Here is a 23,887-nt window from a genome sequence, read left to right on the forward strand (position 1 = left end):
GACTATTTGGCCTTCAGAGTGGCCTATAAACAATAGAGTTTTTCCAAATGACATGATATTTCGCACAAAATTCTAATTTGCCATCCTGATCATAAAAATATGAGAGCCAAAGTCATATTTTGTACGGCGTAACCGTAGCGATGACAGAAACATCCCATGTTATCCTTATGGGAAAATTGTAGAATCGCTCAAATCACCACATTTTTACGCTTCACACTTTAACAAACTCCTCCTAGGGCGATTGTCCGATCAAGTTCATATTTGGAGAATATCATCTACACAAGCGGGCCATCAAAACTTATCCATATTTATATTCTAAGTGCTACCGTCTTTGTGTGGCGGACCCGCAAATATATGTCACAAACTGGAAAACAGCGAAATCTCTAAAATGACCACATTTTTACGCTTCACACTTTAACGAACTCCTCCTAGGACGATAGCTCGATCAAGTTCATATTCGGGTAAAATCATCTACACAAGCGGGGCATCAAAACTTATCCATATTTTGATTTTAAGTGCTACGGTCTCTGTGCCGTGGAGCTGTAAATATACTGTCACAAATGGGAAAAACGCTAAATCTATGAAATGTTCACATTTACGCTTCACACTTTAACAAACTCCTCCGTGGGCAATAGCTCGATCAAGCTTTACTTTGGGAAATATCATCTACACAAGCGCGGCATCAAAGTTATCCATATTTTTATTCCAAGTGCTACGGTCTCTGTGCGGCGGACCCGCAAATATATGTCAGAAATCGGAAAACAGCGAAATCTCTGAAATGTTCACATTTGCGCTTCACACTTTAACCAACTTCTCTAAGGGCAATAGCTCGATCAAGCTCATATTTGGGGAAAATCATCTAAACAAGCGGGGCATCAAAACTTATCCATATTTTTATTCCAAGTGTCATGGTCTCTGTGTGGCGGACCCGCACATTTGACCGACATTTGTGTTGATTTGCACTGGATTGGCCATGTCCAATGTGTCGCCGTCTGTCAAGTTCTTTTTTAATTCAACACAATAAGGGCGCCATCTTTATCAAGTCGAAAGCGCAGAGTCGGAAGGCCGGCGGCCCGCGAGGGCCGTTGGATGCCGCTTGCGGCTTTAATTTTTTTGTTTTTGTCTTCAAAAAAGACCAAGGATTTAAATTGTCTTTTTTTACAGTTTTAACAAGATATCTGAGACACGTTCGTGGGAATATGGAAAACGGACTCTTCTGAACGCAGTTGGAAATATCAATAGGAAATTCATGAGCTACAAGCACGGATATTTTCTTTTGATTCTGAAAAAGGACTCCACGATTCAATTCCAGTGTCATCCAGTGGTAAGAAGTCCACATTTTTTTACAAGAAAAACTGCTACTTTCAACCTAAACCAGAGTGACTCTAGTCACCCTCTAGTGAGGGAGCGGACAGAGAACCTGCTCCACGCTCTGGGCAGTGTCCTGAGCAGATAGTTAAAGAAGAGAGGAATAAGAGAAGAATTCTTTCAACATCAACAGCACCACAACCACAGCCTCCACCAAAGGATTTATTAGCAGCCACTCCACCACTCACAGCAAAGGATTCACTCCAGCTGCTCCACAATCACCTCCACTGCCTCCAGCAAAGGACTCATCAGCAGCAGCGCCGCAACAATCTTCACCACTGCCAGTGTAGGAGTCATTTCAGTTTTTTCCTTCAGGGCCCTCATCAAAGGCCTTGGACCCATCTGTGACAGGCCCGGCAGCATCTCTGCCGTTGCCCCTGCCCTCAGAGCAGCCCTGGGTCCCCTCTAGAACATCTATTTCCACTACAGAATCCTCACTCTCCTTCCCATCTCCACTCTCACCCAGGCCTCCCCAACCATCCATTGTCCATCCAATCAGGCATTAAGATTGTTTCACTCATGCCCAATAAAACCAGATCAAGAGTTCTGATATCAACAATGATGAACTCTTCACTGACTCCAGCTACACCAACAAAAAACGCCCGACAAACCTCACCACTTATCCCCCCTCGCCTTTCAGCTGGTATCTCCCATGGGTCTCAGCGTTGCTGGGACGTATAGTCATAATAAAAATCATTACTTGGTTCCTCTTGATTTAACATCATTCGGAGGAACCAGCCTCCTGCTGGTGCCCATAGTCAGGACTAAACATGGGGAATCTGCGTTTCAGTTTTATGCAGCTAAAATCTGGAACAATAACTCTGACAAAGTTCAAAACTAAAAGCGCTCGAGAGGAACCGTGGCTATTTAGGCACAGTTAGCTTTAAACGCCACTTCTTATGTTCCAACGCTGCTGCTGACATGTGCCGCTGTGTCATGCGCCGTGTACCGGCGCACGCCTCGACCTCTGTTTACACCATCTCCATGATACATCACGGGGCGGGCGGGGAACGCACGCTCACGCTGAGACTACTTCATTGGTTGGGCGGGGGAGGCAGATTGCTCTTTACGAGGGTGGCCGCGAATCTCAAACTAAGCCGACTGCATTTCCGGGTTTGTGAGCGGGGACTAAGATATGGGAGCTATTTTATAACTATTATGTTATGGGTGTTGCACAACACTTATTATTATCAAATATGCCTTAGGGCAGGGGTGGGCAATTATTTCCCTCCGAGGGCCATATTCGAATCCAGGCAAGTAGCGGAGGGCCGGCCCACGATCATTGGCGTGAAAAAAAGAAAATATATATACATATTAAATATCAAATAAAATAAACTTTTCTGTCAAATATAGGCTATTGAATCTATTATTTATTATTTATTTATTTATTTCATGTCACCTTTAGGGATCATCTCAAAATGGGTTGAAGCTGAAAAGAACCTATATTTCGTCTTTTTGTTGCTTTGAAGCTTCAATACATCGTTGTGGCAGTAATTTTTTGAAATGCTAAAAAACTCTATCAGCAACGGGCATCAGGCCAACATTAGGCGGCGGGTGCGGGCGGAGCGCGGGGGGTGCGTGCGTGGGTGCAGAAAATGATCAAGAGATTTGGCTCTAGTAACGTGCCTACGCACCGCCCGGAAGAAGGACCAACACAAACCCTGCATGAGGTTTCGGCCAATCACAGAAGACGTGAGATTCTCACTGAGACGGAAGCGCGTGTTCTGTTTCTGTCACTCTGACAGCACGTCTAAGGTCTAAATGCAGGCAATTGCCAATTACCATTTTGACAAGAAACATTAGTTTCTCACCAGAGCATCCTTTTGAAACTATCTCAATTCGGTCATCTCACAATTTGGGTTGAATGGGATGTGCCGTAGGGCCCGTGGACCATGTGGATTGAGTAAACAAACATGCGCGACAGGCGACTTCTATCGTTTTATCAAAATTTTATGTGATGCGGGACTTTTTTTTTTTAGTCATTTGGGGGGAGAGCAGCACGTTTCCGCGTGTCTAAGCGCATTGATCATAATATAGTTCCCTCAGTGTACAGGACAAAATTAAGACGGAGGAAGACAGTTCGAGCTGTCTCAGAAGAGACGGAAATCTACGGGAGACGAGAGATGCGATGCGATCCGTCGCGCTATTAAACAAACGCACGTGTGTGTTGTATCAGTCCGCACGGGGGAGTGCACATGCACACTTCCGCCTGCGTTCTCAAATCGCCTTTAAGTAATTTCAATGTTGTTGTTAGATCTGGGCTGTCGGAGGTTTGGGGGTATTTTTCATGTGACTGATTCTGCTTGAATGAAGATTTAATAAATGTTTTGGTAAAGTCAAAGTTTCTCTCTCTCTATCTGTCTATCTTTAAACCTTTAGTTATACAGTGCATGTCTGTTCCACTTACAGACGCATCATGGCAGTGAACGTAGCTGGAGTTGTGGTGATAGTTTTGTTCTACCTGTTGATTCTTGGCACGGGGATCTGGGCTTCATTCAAGTCCAAGCAAGAGGCGCGGAAAAGATCAGCTGGAGAAATGGAAGTGGTTTTACTGGGAAACCGCAGCATTAACTTTATTCTGGGGATATTCACCATGACAGGTACGTTAGACCACACTTCGATCACGCTAACTATGCTACTCCGACCCATGATAATTACGCTACTCCAACCCACAGCAGCTAATTCTGCTACTCCCACACTAGCCATGCTACTCCGACTCATGCCATCTATGCTACTCACTAACTATGCTACTTGCTAAATAACGCTAACTACGCTACTCCGACCCACGGCAGCTAATAGTGCAACACTGACATCAGCTACTCCGACCCACGCTAGCCATGCTACACCGAGTCACGCTTTCATTTTTGGGGCATTTAAAGTGTCCGTTGTCACCCCCTGCTGTCTCCGGGTGGAGAACCAGCTCTCCGGAGAAACCCTTCTAATACCTTCTACGACTCTGTGGTGGCATCAGCTCCTGTAGGCGTGGCCTGCTGGAGCAGCAGCATCACAGAGAAGGAGAGGAGGAAGCTGGACAAAGTCATTAAGAATTCCAGCTCCGTCCTGGGCTGTGCTCTGGACTTCAGAAGGGTCCTGGCTAAATTCACCTCTATGCTGGACTAATTAATACTTATATACTTATACTCCGGAGCGACCTGTGATATTATTTATTTTCACACTTGCAACTGCATTTCATACTCCAGTGTGACTTATATGTTTTTTATTTTATTATGCATTTTTTGGCTGGCGCGACTTATACTCCGGTGCGACTTATAGTTCGGAAAATAAGGTAATCTTACTTTAACAAGACCAAATTCGATCAGCATTTTAATCCTTTAATCCTTTAAAAAAAAACTTTAAATAAATTCAAGACGATACAAATTTCTTTCTTGACACCCTCAATTTGCCTCTTATGTCAGAAATAATAAATTATGAGCTGAAATACCAATTTTGGAAACACAAGGCGCAATCAAAAGATTAAGGAACAATAAATCTCCGGGGAGCGATGACTTCATCAGAGTGGTATAACGCTTTAAAAGTCCTTTCTTAGTTGGAAAGACGCCATCATATCTCGCACACCAAAAGAAGGGAAGGACCATCATATGGACCTATTTCTATTCTGAATGTGTACTATCGTATACACACGACAATTATGTCCAAAACAATGGAACAAATACTCTCAAACTTAATCCACAATGATCAAACGGGATTCATTAACAAACTACAAACACAAGGCAACAAAAGACGATCCTTACACATAATAAATCATATACACAAACAACAAAACAAAGCTGTAATAATTAGTTTGGATGCTGATAAGGCTTTTGATTCGGTTAGTTGGCCATATTTATTTAAAGTGCTAAACACATTTTAAATCTGCGATTTTGATTATAGAAAAAAATATTGGGGTTCTTTAGGTCCCTAACATCAAGAATTAAAATCAATGGTCATCTGACAGGTCCACTGACTCTGGAAAGGGCGGTCAGGCAGGGATGTGTCTGGTCTCCCCTCTGTATTTGGAACCATTGGCCCAATTTATTTGACAATCAAAAACAATTTACGGAAAAACTATTGATGGGATGGAACTCTTTAAATGGCAAATGGAATCTCTTCGATATCTAAGTGTGAAGAAGTTTCCAAGATAAGAAGATTCTAACATAATAACGTAGATAGGCAAAATGAAAAGCATAATATAGGCCCTTAAGCTCCTTTCTTATTTGTTTGCAGCAACATGGATCGGAGGAGCGTTTATCCTTGGCCTGGCGGAGATGGTGTATACTCCGTCTTTAGGCCTGGTTGGAGCTCTGCTGTTTCTCACGTCCTACTCTTCCTCCTTCATCGTGGGTACGTAACCAGCATCAAAAAGCTGTCTACACCAACCCAAACAGGAGTTGTGTGAGATGTTTGTTGAAGTTGCGTGTGCAAATGAGCATCCACAACTGGGCTATTTTGAAAAAGGTTGGGGGAAATCTGGCTCCACGGGTTGCGGTTTTCTCAGGCTGGTATTAAAATGTGCATATTGCATCACTAGTTGATGTGCAAAATGATTTGCCACCTGCTGTCCACTGCACCCCTTCCTTCTAGTAGAACCACCAGGTTGAGCATACAAGCGCGCAAATAGACAGCCGGTTTCAAGTTTTAAAAGATGATAAAATGGACAAGCCCCTCAAAGCATTCAAGAGCACGCACTTTGTGTCTGATCGTAATACCTGACTAGAGAGTTGGAAATAGTCTAATGGAGATGGGGGGCACGCCCGTTTAGAGGAGCAAAGAGCTGTGCCAGGGCGGCGCGAGGCGTTTCTTACATATTACGAGCAATGGACATGTTTTCAGCAACAGACAGACAGCCAGCGCCACCGTGGGGTTAATATCTGCATACATAGGGCAGCAGAGGAGTGGAGCGGTCTGTCTCTCTGTGCTGAGCTGAGAGGAGGAGGAGAGAGAGAAAGAGACAGAGGGAGGTGAGAGGAGGAAAGGAGAGACAGGGAGCTATTGGAGGAGAGGATATACAGAGGGAGCTGAGAGGAGGAGAGGATATACAGAGGGAACTGAGAGGAGGAGGAGATAGAGGGAGCTGGGAGGAGGAGAGGAGATACAGAGGGAGCTGAGAGGAGGAGGAGAGAGAGAGCTGGGAGGAGGAGAGGAGATACAGAGGGAGATGAGAGGAGGAGAGAGAGAGAGGGAGCTGGGAGGAGGAGAGGAGATACAGAGGGAGATGAGAGGAGGAGAGAGAGAGGGAGCTGGGAGGAGGAGAGGAGATACAGAGGGAGATGAGAGGAGGAGAGAGAGAGGGAGCTGGGAGGAGGAGAGGAGATACAGAGGGAGATGAGAGGAGGAGAGAGAGAGGGAGCTGGGAGGAGGAGAGGAGATACAGAGGGAGATGAGAGGAGGAGAGAGAGAGGGAGCTGGGAGGAGGAGAGAGAGAGGGAGCTGGGAGGAGGAGAGGAGATACAGAGGGAACTGGGAGGAGGAGAGAGAGAGATACAGAGGGAACTGAGAGGAGGAGAGGAGCTGTTTGTGGGCTTCATGCACAAACCAATGAAAGATTACACATCTACAAAAGCCTATTGCATACTTCGGTTTGTCTTTTTACTTGAATCAGGTGCTTTTGTGTTCGTGAAGCCGATGAGGGAGATGAAGTGCCTGACCATGATGGACCCGCTCCACCTGAAATATGGTAACTTTGTGACCGTTCCACTGTGTCTGACTTCCATGCTGGTCGACATGTTGTGGATGGCAACCACGCTCATCGGCCTGGGTAAGATATCATGGGTTTTCATTTTAAAGCACAACTCTGCAAGTAATTTTTATCCCAGTATTTTGAAAACAATTTTTAAATAATGAATGTATTTTCTTGTTAATGTACTTTTCAGACTATATAGTGCTCCTGAATAAAAGCCGTGCACACACTATTTATGAAGAAAATAGAACTTGTACATATACAGGCCGCACCTGACAATAAACCGCAGGTGCCCATGTTCTAACATGAGAGATTTACACATACATAATCACTGTAGTGATGCGTCTTTTGAACCAGGGGTCTCGTGGCGCACCTGAGGTCCACTGCGCTACATTACTAGTTGGACTCATTTCTAAACTGCAGATCGCCATAATCGCATGTGTCTTTGTATTCTGCCGCGTCTAGATTCAATTAATCCTTTAAACTAATTTCTCTGTGAATATAAGTCTGATTGTAATAAAACACACAGCCTTTTGAAGCTTTAACTTTAGCAAACATGATGTATCCCTTGGACAGTGCTTCCACTGACGTCTTCTTCTACAGCGTGCCAAACGCTTGCGCTTCCTGCTAGAGTGCCCTCTGGTGGCCGTTTGACAGTAAAAATCTATAAATTAGACGCACCGTTATAATGACCACAGGGTTCAAAGCGTTGCCTTAAAGTCCGAAAAATACAGTAATTTATGTAAATTTTTTAGGGCTAGATTTTTAAGAGGAATTGACTGGATTTTCATCCCAATACACAACATTTCACAATCAACATCTGGTTCACAACAGTCAGTTTTAATAAAATATATTATAAACTGTAATTCAAAAGGAAACAAAAACATGAGGAAAAAAAACAAATGGCATTAACAGCCAAAGCGAGTCACGCCACTTCCTCAACTCGTAAAACAGTCGTGCACAACCTCAAACAAACTCCTCTATTGTTCGCGTTTCAACACAATAGAAGCATGATAATTATACCCAACAAAAACAAGTCTAAACTAACTCCACATTGTGTCCCATGGAGGACAGACGCATCTGAAAGGAGCTGACTGTGGCTGTAAATGAGCTCAGACTGCACTGGTACCAGCTCTGGGAGTGGGCTGTATTCTTATTCATTTTTAGAATTTCAGAATTTGAAATGAAAGTTGAAACATTGTGGATTGTTTTTTTGTTTTTTTACTAACTGAATCTGTTTCTACAATGATAAAAACGAAGAATGCAGTTTCAGTGATTCAGGGTAACACAGGTAAATAACTGTAGCCATAAAGGAAAAAGGGCATCCACAACATGTAGATATCCCAGTGTGGCCCTCAGGAGAATATGATGCCCACCACATGGTCTATGGCAGTGTTTCCCAAACAGGGGTACAGGGACTAGTGGTTACTTGGAATTGTTTCAAGTATTAAAAGATGATACAATTGACTTTTAGCTACATAAAAAAAAAGTGTTGGTAAAAGAAAAAGCGAAAATAGTAACTTAACATGTGAATTATACTATCATGACAAAATATAGTCTGCATATAGATGTGGATGTAGGGATGCTGTGGCTGCACCTGTGGAGATGCACTCTCACCCCTGCACAGTGCTATATCTAACTCCAAAACAGTTGTTGGATTAAAAAAATGGAACCCTATTTAATACTTCAGCAGAAGTGTTTTTATTATTTAGTAGCTTTCATTATCTCAAAAAATAAGGGTTGATGATTTGAAACAGAATCAGAATCAGGAAGGGTTCATTACCATTGTCAATTAACAAAATTCACAAACATAGAAACTTGCTTTGGTGATTCGGTGCAACATACAACAGTGAACAATAATGAAGCATATAAAATCAAAACGGGCATGCATGAAAGAAAATCTATTTAAATCTACCATATGATAAAAATAAAAATAGGCTTACTATGTAAACAAAATGTACAGTTAAATTTACAGATGTAGTGCAGAAAGTGAACAGTGCAGTGGGTGATTGATTAAAGTATATTTAAAGTGACAGGTGTTTAAGAAGTGTTCATGAGTCCAACGATAGAGGGAAAAACTGTTCTTGTGGCGGGAGGTTTTGGTCCGGATGGACCAAAGGGGAGTGGCTCGAATAGTTTCCAGGGTGAGAAGGGTGTCATCCGACCTGCTTGTCTCAAAGTCCTGGAGAGGTCCCACAGAGTTGCGCTGTAGTCTCTGTTTGTCCCTGGCTGTGGCTCCAGCGTACCACACAGTGATGGAGGAGTAGAACTGCACCATCATCTGCGCTGGCAGCTTAGTATTACTCCTCTTCACTTGTTAGGTCAAATTTAAAGGTCCCATAACATTCAAAATCGACTTTTCAGAGCTTTTAACCTTCTTACATCGCTATTTGTGCTTCATATAAGTACCCAGAGTGTTTTTTGATTGATTCCCGCAGTGTTTAGCTATAGTACAGACTATCTCCTTTCTGCGAATCTCCAAACAGACGGGCGGTGGCTGCAAGACCGCGTCATAACCCCAGGCACGCGTCATCATCCCCCCTAACCCAAACGTGCCTTACCTTCCTTTAATTTAGAAAACGAAACAGGTGTTACAGGGTTCCAAGGTGTAGGTGCATCAGTCATTAAATTGAGTTATTTATTACTTCAACTGCTGTCTTCGTACCACACCTCTATTACCCAGAAGCCTTCTTATACTAGTCTAACGCCTCAGTCAACACTCGACCTGCCCTCCCCAACCTGCAACTCGCACATCCATTAGTATGTAATTTATTTATTGCCATATATGGCAATCTGAGTCAGATCTTTTGCCCCGTTGTTGTTCCTGTCTTTTGGGGGTTTTGAGTAGTCTTAACAAATGCAAATGTCCCCTGTAGACATTGCATCTGCGGTATATATCAGCAATTTCAGAAGCTTGGCTCCAAACTCCAACGTGCACCCCTCTGTGGTTCCAGTGTTTGCTCTTCATTAGCTTCCGTATGTTTTTCCTGACTGAATTCTCCAGTGCTATCGGCTCCCGATTACTTTCAATGTCCTTACGTTCTGCAATTGTCACTCACTCCTTCCAAAACATTTGCCTACCAACTTACTTGGCTCCTGATCTGTTCAGGTTTGCACTGTCTGCTTTCTTCACAGAGCTGTTGACACAGAAGTTTGTTTTCTTGTTGTTAGCTCCACATTAGCGCCACTTTTAGAGCAGCTCTAACGTCCTTCCTTAATCAGACCTCTGCTCAAGTCTGTCAAATTTTGAGCGTGTCAACACTCAGTCCTCTGCACTTCCTCTGCAAAGGACTATGGGACTTGTAGATGTAGCGATAAAAACACTATATCGGAAAAACATCTTTGATATAAATTAGAAATGTTTTGGGGGCCGGATGTTTGACCCCCCTGCATTAGAGCTTGCTCACTAAATATTTACGATTACTGATTACACCAAGATTAAAACAAAACATAGTTCCAAACATGTTTTGAATGAGTATGTAACAATATAACATGGTTAAAGTGTAGCATTATATTCACCTTATTCTGCCCCGCCCTCTTTTATTTCTGACTGCTACTGAATCACAAGTACAGACCAAAAGTTTGGAGACAGAGTTGTCTTTATTTTCATGACTATGAAAATTGTAGATTCAAACTGAAGGCATCAAAACTATGAATTAACACATGTGGAATTATATACTTAAAAAAAGTGTGAAACAACTGAAAATACGTGTTATATTATAGGTTCTTCAAAGTAGCCACCTTTAGCTTTGATTACTGCTTCGCACACTCTTGGCATTCTCTTGATGAGCTTCAAGAGGTCGTCACCTGAAATGGTCTTCCATCAGTCATTTGTTGGCCCTTTTACCTTCACTCTGCAGTGTGTGTCCAAACGTTTGGTCTGTACTGTAGAACGAAAGGAAAGTCTTGCAGTTCAAATTTTACATATTTTACCATTGGTTATTATGTGTGTAAAATGTTCAAATTCAAGTGTCCCATCGATTTCAACCCTTTTTCTGGATGCTTGAAGTCTGTAAATCACTTTTTTTTTTTTTTATATCAACCATGACCATATGTCAGTACAGGAATACGATGAACAGAGCCTTCAAATAAGTAATTTGGATAATAATAGTAGAATAAACTATGTTTAGGTTTGACGATGAGCGTGGTGTTGGACATATCCTACTCCCTGAGTATCTGGATCTCGGCTGCTGTGGTGATCGTGTACACTCTGTTGGGAGGCCTCTACTCTGTGGCTTACACGGACGTCATTCAGCTCCTCCTCATATTTGTCAGTATGGTGAGTCAATAAATGTTATGAACTTAGGCTGCCCCAAATAAATTGTCTGTTTGCTGTAACCCGAGTCAACATTTTTCAAGTGGGTCGGTCGGTAGGCAAATTCTTATTTTTTTTACTTTGAAGGCAAAAAAAAAGATCAAAATTTTGCTATTTTTTGACTCGAAGTGACCGCCAGGGGTCAGGCTTCAACAGTCAATGACGAAAAACGTCTCGATCAATTCGATCGGGAGACTAAATCTCACGATTTTAAGATATTTCAATCGACCTTTTGTAAGTCGTTATCCTTTATTTCGGTAGCGAAGGCAAGCGGGGGGGACATGCGGGGGACACGGGCGCCGCCATGTTTGTTGTGATGACGCTGCTGGGCGTTTTTCAATCCCAGAATGCATTGCGTAAACCAAATTTAAACCAAGCACACCATGATAGAAAGTGACATCAACTACGGTTAGTTCAGTGACGCTGACAGAGGTAAACCAGTTTGAACAAGGCAATACTAATTCCGTCCTTGCGCGTTCTGTAACATTACAGAAGCATGTGGAGGACCGACAATGAAGATGCATATGCTTTGCGCAATGCGTTATCAGTCCTTTGGGATGAAAGATAGTCTTTACAGTGCGATACTGGTCGGTGAGTTGGCAAAATAATAGAAAAATAAAAGAATTTGACGTTTCTTCAACAAAAAGCTGACTTTTTTTTCAGTTGGCTAGATTTATACCGGGTCGGTCAGGTTACGGCAAACAGACATATTATTTTGCTCAGCCTTACTCACTAACTTTTCATTCAATCATTTTCACTAGCACACAGGCTCAGAAAATGCCTCCCCTGTCCTTAGACCCTCCTTCTCTGCAAGGAAAAACTACAAAAAACCTTGTAGGAAAAAGTAGAGGAAAAATTTGAGAGATCCTACTCCCATGGACGGACAGGCTGCAGGTGATTCAGGACTGACGTACATCCATTTGCAGATAGACTGTGGAGCTGGAAATAGTCAAGAGAGGGTGGCTCATCTAGAATAGGGAGAGTTCATCCAGGCAGATGCGGAGCATCTAGCCACAGTTGAAGAGCGTCCAGGTCCACAGGTCAGGGTCGTGAGATGGGGTGGGGCATATACTGTTAAGTCATCACTTGAGCAGCAGCAGCAGCAGCAGCATCTGGAACAGTAACACTGCCACAAAGGTAATGTGAACAAGCGAAAATGTGACGGACTAAAGGTGGATTAATACTGACAAGTGTTTATAGGAAAAGTAGTCAGAAGCAGAAGGTAGTGCAGCATACCAGCATAGTTGCTTCTAGGGCAGCGTATCTAAGACAGGGCTTTATTTCTAACACTCACCCTATGGCTTTATATGGCACATTTCATAAACAAACTGAAAGCTGCCATGAATGAACATAAATTATCCCTATTTTTAAGAGTTGTAAGAAAGTGTGCATTTTACTCCCTAACAGTAAAACCATGCCAACATCAATAATTAAATTCAATTAGGTGTGGGGCTAAAACAGAACCTTGAGGCATTCCCTTCATAGTCACAAAGAGAATATCAGAGCAGAGATTATCCAACTTGCAACCTATTGCTAAAATAGTTGCATTGCAAGTTTTGGGATAATCCTATGCTAATAAATCTGTTTTGGAATACTATTGTCGAAACAGTTCAAATGTACTGCTAGGGCTGCTTAATTCTCAAAACATATTAATATGGTCACAATCGGTTCATTATTGAATTCACAATTATTGTTCAATTGCTGTCAAAATTAACCTTCATCAAAGTATAGACCTAATATATTTAATTATGAATGTTTTGCGACACTTTGTATCCATTTAGAAAAGTGCATTTCCTCCAGGTTTTAAGTGGCAGAAAAAGCACAAATCATTCTCAACAGAATGAACAGAAGGCAATTAACTGTATTTCCGATGACAGCATTTTTGTTATTGAATAGAGTAGTAACTGAATTCCCCACTGCCCTAACCAAACAATTTATACTTATTAGAATCAAAAACACATATTCAAAATGCCAGATTATTGCCTTGTCTCAGTTTACCTGCATTACAGTTTTTTTTAGAGAAAATATTACCTTTTCCAATTTAGGAGGTTTGAAGTCTTGAACAAAGAAGAGTGTTCCAAACAAGCTAGCCATTGCTTTATTTATTATTTCTGGATTTATCTCTGGCTATATTGGGTCTTGGTTACTGTAAATTTAAACCTGGGGTAGACAGTAGAAAGTAGAAGGTTTGAGAGTCGATACTATCCAGATGAACTTCTGTAGCCATAATGTTTTGTGTTACTCAAACAGTTGAAATGGCTTTGTATTTTACCCTTGGTCTCTGCAGTGGATTTGGGTTCCATTCGTCCTGACCAACCCTCACACCGTCAGCATCAGTCAGACTCTATTCAACAATTCAGGCTACGCTCCCTGGATTGGAGAGGTTGCTCTGGGGCAAATTGGAATCAAAATCGATAACCTCCTTGTTGTGGTGAGTCAAAAGAAACAAAACAAAAAAATTAAGTTAAACTAGTAGAAATATTATTATTTCATGATTTTACGAATTAAATCTACCAGTAGTAGAAAGAAGAAGACCCAATGCCCAATTGGACAGAATGGATCCAGGGTGGGATTGAGTCACTGTGACCAAGTCCCCTTACTTACTGTTTTTGAAGTAATGATATAGGCCGTGGTAGAAGACAGTAGAAGAGGAACTACAATTAAAAATGAATACTTTAACTTTTCGATATGCCTTAATTCTTTCAATTGAGCTTCTGCCGCTTTTGTCACACAATCCTAACATGCAAACTCCGCACTGGCAGAGATGGCGGCAGGAAACTCTTATAGAAACTAATCGCGTCAGCTGTAATTAACAAACGTTTAAGAGATTGTGGATTACTGTTGCGCACCAGGATGTACAAATCATCCACAGAACCTTGTACGGGATCGTCAAAGTTTTACAGGAGAAATTTACAACACATTTTCACAATTTCATCAATATCACATCCTTTTGATCATCAATATCAGTAAACATTATACATACAGGATTTTATAATAGTATGCCTTATAAACATTTTCAGGAACACTTACAATATTAAAGGAATTATAGAGGATTTTTTGGCGCCAAATCTTTCATCGTGGCGTGGACAGCCGAGTAGTTGATTCACATGTCAATCATAGGATGCACCTACTGCACAGCTGCAGCCTCGTTGGCTCGTCCCCAGCATAGCAGCACGTTTCCATGGCTGCGCATGCGTGGTTGATATGCCGGTGTGTGTCTAAGCGCATGGATCTATTATAATATAGTTCCCTCAGTGTACAGGACAAAATTAAGACAGAGAAAGACAGTTTGAGCTGGCTCAGAAGAGACGGAAATCTACGGAGACGAGAGATGTGACACGTCGAGCTAATAAACAAACGCACGTGTAGCAGTTGTTGTGTGCTTCCGCACGGGGGGACTGCGCATGCGCACATCCACTTGAGTTCTCAAATCGGCGAAAAATCCTCCATTATTCCTTTAAGGTAGAAAGTGATATTAAGGGCTCAATCCATGCAATCTATTCTATTTAAAACCAGACTCAAGTATGTTGCTAATGTTTAATCTAATTCGTTTTTAAAATGTTTTGTTATTTACGGTTTAATTTAAAGCCAAAAAAGCTAAACTTCAGGCTCGATGCCATTCATTACTGCCATATCTTCACTGCCATCATGAAGTCTTCAGCAAATTTAGCCATGTGCATGCAGGAGCTCTATAGTAGTACTCTATTGTACTGAAGCGCGAATAATTTGAAATAAACTGCTGTTACAGTTTATCAATTTCAAAGGTTTAACAAACGAAAAATCATGGTCTTTTCTCCTCCTAGTGTCTGGGCGGTTTGGCATACCAGTGCTTCCACCAACGGACATTAGCGATGTCTTCGATTCGTGCGGCTAAAATTTCCTGTGCCTTTGCGGCCGGTTTAATTCCACTGTTTGGAATCCCACCTATGCTCATCGGGGCTGCAGCAGCCTCTACAGGTATGTCTGGGAACTCAATTCAGTGTTTTTCTGTAAAGCCCAAAATCCCAACAGCAGCAGTCGTCTGGCAGGCCCTCAGATTTTTTTTGTTTATCCAACAGAAACAGAAATCGAACAATGAAACAGGCATTCATTGCTCAATAAAAAACATGCAGCCTAAGGAAACAAGCAAATGGATTCTTATTCTTAGATCGTCCTTCCCAGCAAGGAAAAACTCAAAAGACCCAGTGGGGTAAAAAAGGAAACCCTCAAAGAGAATCACAGGAAAGTGTGATTCTGTGTGATTATACTTATATTCTTACGATAAAGAAAGTCAGAAAGATGTTTGTGTCTGTTCTCTGACTATTTTCAAAAGAGGGCTGCAGAGGGAGCTCTATCGCCAAAGTGATTTAGTTCTGCATTTCCGTACTTTTCGGGCTATACAGCGCTTAATAAAAGCAGCGCGCGCAAAATTTACGAAGAAAATAGAAATTGTTCATATGCGGATACCTGTCAATAAACTGCCCTTGTTGTAACATGAGATATTTACACATAAATATGTAAACGTTAGTGATGCGCCAGTTGTCTTTTGAACCGGGGTTCTTGCGGTGTACGTGCAGTCCGCTGTGCTGTGGGTCTAATTAGACTGATACCAGTGAATATGAGTTGGATTGTAATAAAACACACAGTGTTTTGATGCTTAACAAACAGAGAACACATCAGACACTACTGTCCCCTCTGTTCTTGATTACTCTGTGTGAGCTGATTTACCTGTGTCTGTGTCTTCATGTCATGTTCATCTGCTCCTGAGCTTGTGCTTATCGAGTGACTGTTACGTTGTAACATGAGATATTCACACAGAAAAATGGTCCATGCTAGTGACACACATGTTGTCTTTTGATCGTGAGGCTGCCCCAAATAAATTGTCTGTTTGCTGTAACCCGACCTAACATTTTTCAAGTCGGTCGGCAGGTAAATTCTTATTTTTTTTTACTTTGAAGGCAAAAAAAAAGATCAAAATTTTGCAATTTTTTGACTCGGAGTGACCGCCAGAGGTCAGGCTTCAACAGTCAATGACGGAAAACGTCTCGATCAACCCGATCGGGAGACTAAATCTCACGATTTTAAAATATTTCAATCGACCTTTTGTACGCCGCTATCCTTTATTTTGGTAGCGAAGGCGAGAGGGGGGAACATGCTCGGGCACCACCATGTTTGTTGTGATGACGCTGCTGGGTGTGTTTCCCTCCCAGAATGCAAAGCGCAAGTCAAATTTAAATTAAGCCACACCATGACGCAGAACGACATGAGTGGTGGCGAGGCCAGTGGCGCTGACAGAGCCAAATTAACAAGGAAAAGACTATATAGATTCCCTCCTACATGGGTTGTATAATACAGAAGCATAGGACCGAAAATGAAGACCCATATGCGTTGCGCAATGCGTTATTTGTCCCTTGGGATGAAAGATAGGTTTACCAGCACTATAAAATTATTCTACACAGCGCTTTAGGAAAGACCGGTCGGTGAGTCGGCAAAATATTTGAAAAATAATATAATTTTGTGTGTTTTTAACAAAATGCTGATATTTTTTTTTCAGTCGGCTAGTTTTATACCGGGTCGGTCGGGTTACGGCAAACAGACATCATTTCAATATGGCAGGTTCTAAACTGTCCTCTGCCGTATAGGTTCAAAGCGTGGGAAAAAAGTAACTGCTTATTGTCCGAAAAGTACAGTAATACATGTGCCAAAAATATGTATTCAGAATTTTCATTTCGGCTAACTGTATTCTGGTACAGTAATGAAGCTGTGACGATTATTTGTCTAATTGTGACTAGTCGACTCTTATTTCAAGTCAAATCAAACATTCTGGATAAATCAGTGTATACAAACAAAAAATCCTCTAAAAATCAAATAAAGTTAGTAGGACTTTTATATGGATTCTGCCTGAACTTTTCTACTTTATTACAATCCCTAAAACTTATTTTTAGTTAAATTAGCTTAAGCTTTTAAAGAGAAATTGTCCACACCCAACAAAAGCTCAATCAGACCTACACCAGCTTTACTCCTCTTTATATTTACCTAAAGAGATTTAAAATCTGATTTTTCTCTGTGCAGAGCTCATTTCCAATTATAATCAGTAAATCAGACGTCAGAGGCCGAAACTACCGAGTAACTAAACGAAAACATAGAAACCTAAATCGCTAAAGTCCCACGAACTGCACAATATTAGTGAGAAACAGAACATTTTTCCTTCTATAATCATTTAGGTTGCATGTTTACACTATAACATAAGCAGTGTACAACCAGAAAGAATATATTGAAATGGTATTTAGGTACGGAATATTAGAAACCTGGGTTCAAATGTTTTGAATTTTCTCAATATTTAGAATACTTTCATATTGATTTGAACTATGTTTTAAAGTGAAAACACCACATAGGATTAAAACAGTGTTTATGTTGTTCTGCATTTATTTGAAAGATAAGAGAAACTTTATCACAAATTAGAGAAGGAAAAATTGCACTTGGACTATTTCAGTTCAGTTTGAATCTTAAATTTAAGATAAGATAATCCTTTATTGTCCACACATGGGGAAATTTCATTGATACAACGCAGCAGATACAGAGGAAAAGGACGGATCACAGAATATAGGAAGTTTAAAAAACACTCTCAATAGAAGAACTCTTATAAACAAAAACTCCTATAGACAAAACCTCCCATTTCCCTAAAAGGGATGGAGGGGAAAAATGAGCATGTCCGCCGGGATAACGTGACGATATCTGGGTAAGACGATGGTTCTCCGCAGTTTCATGAGTTCCTCCTTTGTATAAACGCGTTCCGTACGGCGCCGGTGGCCGGGGGGCGCGGAGGGCCAGCGCGGGGGGGCTGGCTCGGAGCCAGCGCACATCACGACGACACGACGAAAAACACTCAATAATCCAGCCGAACAAAGTCGAAACAAGTTGAATCAAAGCGTTTCCAGCGCGTGTCCCGATCGCACAAATAAAGTAGAAAAAAATGTACAAAATACAAAAGATAAAGCACAATAAGTGTGAAAAAAGAGCGGAGCGTTGCACCGGGCTGCCACAATGTAGTCCTGTGATTCTGTAGTTTGAACACCTCCAAAAGACAGAGTAACTGTACCTGAATACAGTTACTCAAAATTAGAATTCTGAATACATTACATGTGTTTAGTTACCTCCCAACACTCAACATATCATTGCACGACTAAGTATTCTACTATTCAGAATACAGTACTCTGGTTGGACGATGTATCGGAATACATTATACAATAAATATGAACATATTCAGTATTTTCAAAGTATTCTTCCAAAGAGTGTGGCTCATCCAGAATGGGATTGTTGAAATGCAAACAACTTTACAACCACCAGATGGCACAATGTCCTCTCGGAATCACATATGGGTGCATTGGTGGTTTTTACAGTGATTCTAGATGATGCCATACACTCATTTTACAGTTGATTGCGTTGGAATTTGCCATGAACTATTTAAAAGTTAAATTAATACATCTTTGAGATTATTTTTCTTTAAATTACATATTAATTTATTGTATTACAACAAAAACTGATTTTGAATTTTATTTTCCCCATCTGTATTAAATAGAATATTCACACCATAAATGTAATAAGTTACAAATACAAATTGATTTACCTGTTACATAATACTAATACTCTTTCCATTTAATATTTTTTTTAAATTGTAAAATAATAATTGTAGCAGCACACTTACATGATTTGTCCTAAATTGCATTTTGGGTACTCTATTAATTCGATATCAAATTTAACTTGTCGTAAAATGGGGGCATTGGAACTGAGTGTCTTGTGCCCTGCTCTGTTCCACTACTTTTACATTAGTTTGTTTTGGTTATTTAGGTTTTGACGTTTAATACGATTCTTATAATCAGACCTAATGACTACAGACCTGTGCCACTGACGTCTGTAGTCATGAAGTCATTGAGCGCCTGGTCCTCCCCCACCTCAAGTCCTTCACCTCCCCCCTGCTGGACCCCCTGCAGTTCCCCTACAGAGCCAACAGGTCTGTGGACGACGCCATCAACCTGGCACTTTACTTCATCTTGAAGCATCTGGACTCCCTGGGAACCTATCCCAGGATCCTGTTTGTGGATCGGGCTCATCTCGGACAGGGATGAGTCTGTCTACAGGAGGGAGACAGCGCTAAAAACGCCCAGAAGACAGTGGAGATGATTGTGGACTTCAGGAAAGTCACAGCCCCCCCACAGCTAGATATCCCTATCCTCGGTTAGAAGGAAAGTGACTTGAGGAGAAGAAATCACTGAGGTCCGGAGTCTCTGATGTAATTTCAATGAATTTATTGAACAGTGAAAAAAGGTGGTGTCTATGTGTGTGTTTTTTTAGCATTTAGCACAGGCACACCTCCAACACCACACACGAGGCTCACAGGTAACACCGGTCTGGAATAAAGCGGCACACACAGGTGAAGTGGGTCAAACAATTATGGCAGGGGGGAAAAGTGGGATAGTCTGAACTGTTGTTATCACAGGGGATTTGTGTATTCTACATGTGTGCACGGACAGTGCTGGATCAGCGGTGCAATGCGCGGGAAAGAGACGTGTACATTGCGCTAGCTATGTTTTAATTGATAGATAAGCAAAAGTAATGCTCAATACCTTTGAGAATGTCAGGAGGAAGCAGAGGAGGAGTTGTCAGCGCAGGGCAGGACTACGATCAGACCAGGACCAACTAAACCAGGTCCAATTCATTTAGGGCTTCACGTTTAAAAACTCGGAAAAAACAAAACAAACTTGAGGTGATGATACATCAACACAACCTATTTTTTGTTCTTCTGCCCTCAGACTGGAACCAGACGTCTTATGGCCTGCCCTCTCCGCTGGCCCGCGGGGAGGTGGCTCAGATCCTGCCCTTGGTGCTGCAGCACCTGACCCCTCCGTACGTGTCCGTACTGGGCATCGGCTGTGTGGCTGCTGCCGTCATGTCCTCCGCAGACTCCTTTCTCCTGTCTGCGGCCTCTATCTTCACTGCAAACATATACAAGAAGATACTACGGCCACAGGTTAAGAATGCAGCTTAAAGGGAGATATTATGCAGTCAACTTGAATTTTTTTTGTTTTGATTACTTCCTACATGTAATGGCCCTGGTAATGTAATGTTATGAGATCACGGTGGCTTAAGGCGCCTTGTAAGGCAGTGCAGGAGGGGATAAGCAACTGCAGCTCCTTAATGGACTACAAAGCGTAGATGCATGATGGGAAATGCAGTACTGTGTAACACATGAGGAGGCAGCACACTGGCAGCTGATTGGGCCGGAATCTGTTTTTATCAGAAATGTGATGCCCTGCCATTCTGCACCGGTCCTCCTCCGCTCTCCTCATCCCAGGGCTCTAGGCATTTGATGGCCCTGGACAAGATTTTGGTTGTGGCCCACAAAATGGCATTAATTATAAAGATACAGATAGAAGATAATAAAATATAGACTTGAGGCACTATCTAAATCCAATGCAAAATTATAATTAAGGAATGAGGAGCGGCCCTGGGACAAAAGGTGACTCAGGGTCTCTAACAGAGCAGACACTTAAACATCAGCATTTACATGATTTTTAAAATGTTGAACAAAAATCCCACATAATGTTTCTGTAATCGTGTACATTTTAGATGTGACATTATTATCAATGAATTACTCTATCTACTATTTTTGAGAAACCCCTAACGCTGTTTCATTGCAAAACAATGATTTGTGCCACTGCTGTACTACGTGCACCAAATGTTACCAAATGTATCACAGTACTGTGTATCACACACAGTACTGTGTATCACACACAGTACTGTACTGTACTGTATCACGTGAGTCTATTCTGTCATTCAATCTAAACTGGTGGAGCTTGTGGCACTCGATGGCCTCTGCACAGTGCGTTTTGTGGTGAGCGGTAGCACGTCATCGTTTTAAAGGGTGCAGTTTTCCTGCTGCTTGTTTAAAGCAAAGCACAGGAGAGTTTGTTAAGCTCACAAACATCTACTTAGGTTGTTTATGCCACGGGCCGGCCCTGCCTCATCTCATCCATCTATCTTTATTGTGAGCTCTGTATTGTTTGCACTGGTTATGTCCAGTGTGTGAGAGAGGAATACATTCACAATGTTTTGTTTAGTTTAGTTTTATTAGTGCTCTACTTCAAATAAACACGAGATCTGTCCTTTCCCATCCCTTTTACCATAACTGATGTTCTCGCGATCAGTGACGTGGCTTTGAGAATATTGTCTGCTGTTTTTAAGTCCATAAACCCTCTCCGGACTGAGCATTTCTCCTATCTACCGTAATCACGATCTGTACAACTGCATTCTGAGACCAAGAAGTGAGAGGCCAGCTTGAAATGCATTAAAATATTTATCTTATGCTGTATATAATCCGGTCAGCAGCCAGTAGATGACACCAAAACACAGGTAGTCCCGGGGGAAACAGGAACGCAATTTACTATAAATATGTATATTTTTTAAAGGCACCAAAGAGCAAGTTTAAAGGGTGATACCCATACAAATAATGCATAACATTTGTCATGTAAGACATGCTTCTCAGGGCTATGGATACATTACAATTATTATTGAGATTAAGTTGATTTTTTTTCATCAGGTTTTCATGTTTCTCTAATCACTACTTGACCAATGAAAAAGTCCTTGTGGTTAATGTTTATCATAGTTTTACATCACTCAAGTAGCAGGGAAAAGAAAAGGAGGCTATCAAATTACAGGAAGCAGTAGTTCATCTAACATCAACACAGAAAATTCTATCCAAAATGTAGAATTTATGCACAAGGAACACAATTTTCCAACAGTTTAGACATTTATTTAAAGAACAAAAGGTATTATCATTTATGTTTCTTAATCTAATTTTCACTATTATGTAATTAAGATAAGCTTTGCCCAGTATGGTTATGGAAATACATATGGGCATGTCACATCTGCGTGAACCAGGAAGTAACCATTCAACCAAATAGAAAATCTTAGCAATGTTTTTGTTTACTAAAAATCCTCAAATGCTGTCATATGAAGCCTGCATAAGTTCACCTGGAAGACCTAACTCCATCTGCGTCGACCACAATGGCAGGGCACTTCTCCCCAGCTCCATCAACGCACTCAAGCGGGCGTCCGCCTCTCTGTCCTTCACACGGAGCTCCTCCAGGTTTCTATTTTTCTCAAGGAGGTTTTTTGTCGTTTTTCCTGGCCGAGAAGGAGGGTCTAAGGACAGGAGACTCCTGCGTCATCGCTCCTCGCACCTGCTCCCCATACTCAATCATCGCGCTCAAGTCACTCCTCCCCGGGCACGGCGCACCTCCTCTGCTCCCAATCAGCGCACAGGCGGTCGCATTTAAGCCCTCAGGCAGATGGCTCAGCCGCTTGAAACCGTACTGCGACCCACCACCTCCCCTCCTCCTCTCATCCTCTCTACTATCTCTCCATATCTACCACCACCAGTCTCCAGGTCCTGGGGGGAAACATCTAATTCAATTAGATTATGGAGTGCCCATAATCGCTATGTCTTCCGCCGGGGTCTGAGCGCCAAATAACCATTGTAATAAAGCTTGCTAAACGATCTTTCCCGTGTTCTGTGTCTGAGTCTCTCCAGGGTGAAAGACATTTTAACTACTCTACCAACTACTATCCAGTGTTTTTTGTTTCTCATTATTCTTGAAGATATAAATAATAACCAATGGATTAGTTATTTCATTTTATTTTGTATGTATTTTTAACAGCAGATAATTATTTTTATGCTATCTCAATAATCTTGTAAAATAAATAACACATTTTCTTTCTGTCAGCAGGCATCAGACAGAGAAATCCAGTGGGTGATCCGTGTCTCCGTGGTGATCTTTGGTTTGATTGGCACCTCTCTCACCACGTTTGGAAGCAGTATTATTCTGTTTTGGTTTCTCGGCAGTGAAATTGCTTACATCGTCATCTTCCCTCAGCTCATCTGCGCTCTGTTTTTCAAGCTTTCCAATGGTTATGGTGCTATTATGGGATTGCTCTTTGGCTTTCCATTGCGGTTACTATTTGGAGAGGCGTTGTTTGGTTTGAAGCCTGTCCTACATTTCCCAGGATGCACTGCAGAGGACGGCGTGTACGTCCAGTGCGCTCCGGTCAGAACCATCTTCATGTTGTCTGCGGTGGCAGCTATCTTGTTTTTTTCCTTCCTGGCTGCGCTGCTCTTCAACAAACACTTGGTGTCAGAAAGATGGGATGTTTTCAAAGTCAAAAGTCAACCGTTAGCGCCTCCTGGCGAATATGAAGATGCTCTAGTGGATAAAGTCGATAGAAATGGTTTGCAGATGGAAACTACGGAGCCAATTCCCAATACTTCGAATTAGCACAGAATTAGCGACAATACTATTTCATATTCTTAATTGAAATAAATAAAAAGGAAATATGTTTAAGTTTTTATGTTTTGTTAAGTCTAATGGTGTTTTTTGGTTGTCTTTGGGGATATTATTTTTTTGTTCTGGAATGCACAGAGCTCTCGGAATATCTACTCGGAATGTCGGAATACTCCAGTAACAAGTTAATTGTTTTGTATTTTTGTATGT

The 23,887-nt window shown here is 41.7% G+C and overlaps 1 protein-coding gene across 1 annotated transcript; it reads left to right on the forward strand.

Annotated features, from left to right (window-relative positions):
* The first annotated feature begins 3,763 nt into the window (after nucleotides 1-3,763).
* Nucleotides 3,764-23,671, forward strand: LOC140366245 (high-affinity choline transporter 1-like). Its single transcript, XM_072452912.1, has 8 exons — nucleotides 3,764-3,968; nucleotides 5,593-5,709; nucleotides 6,968-7,123; nucleotides 11,176-11,324; nucleotides 13,648-13,791; nucleotides 15,164-15,317; nucleotides 20,150-20,367; nucleotides 23,126-23,671. The coding sequence occupies exons 1-8, from the start codon at nucleotides 3,785-3,787 to the stop codon at nucleotides 23,669-23,671; spliced, it is 1,668 nt and encodes a 555-aa protein (XP_072309013.1). The 5' UTR covers nucleotides 3,764-3,784.
* Nucleotides 23,672-23,887: the final 216 nt, after the last annotated feature.

This window comes from Eucyclogobius newberryi, unplaced genomic scaffold (genome assembly GCF_026437365.1).
Source record: "Eucyclogobius newberryi isolate DKJ021-1_F unplaced genomic scaffold, fEucNew1.0.hap1 SCAF_19, whole genome shotgun sequence".
Lineage (NCBI taxonomy): Eukaryota > Metazoa > Chordata > Actinopteri > Gobiiformes > Gobiidae > Eucyclogobius > Eucyclogobius newberryi.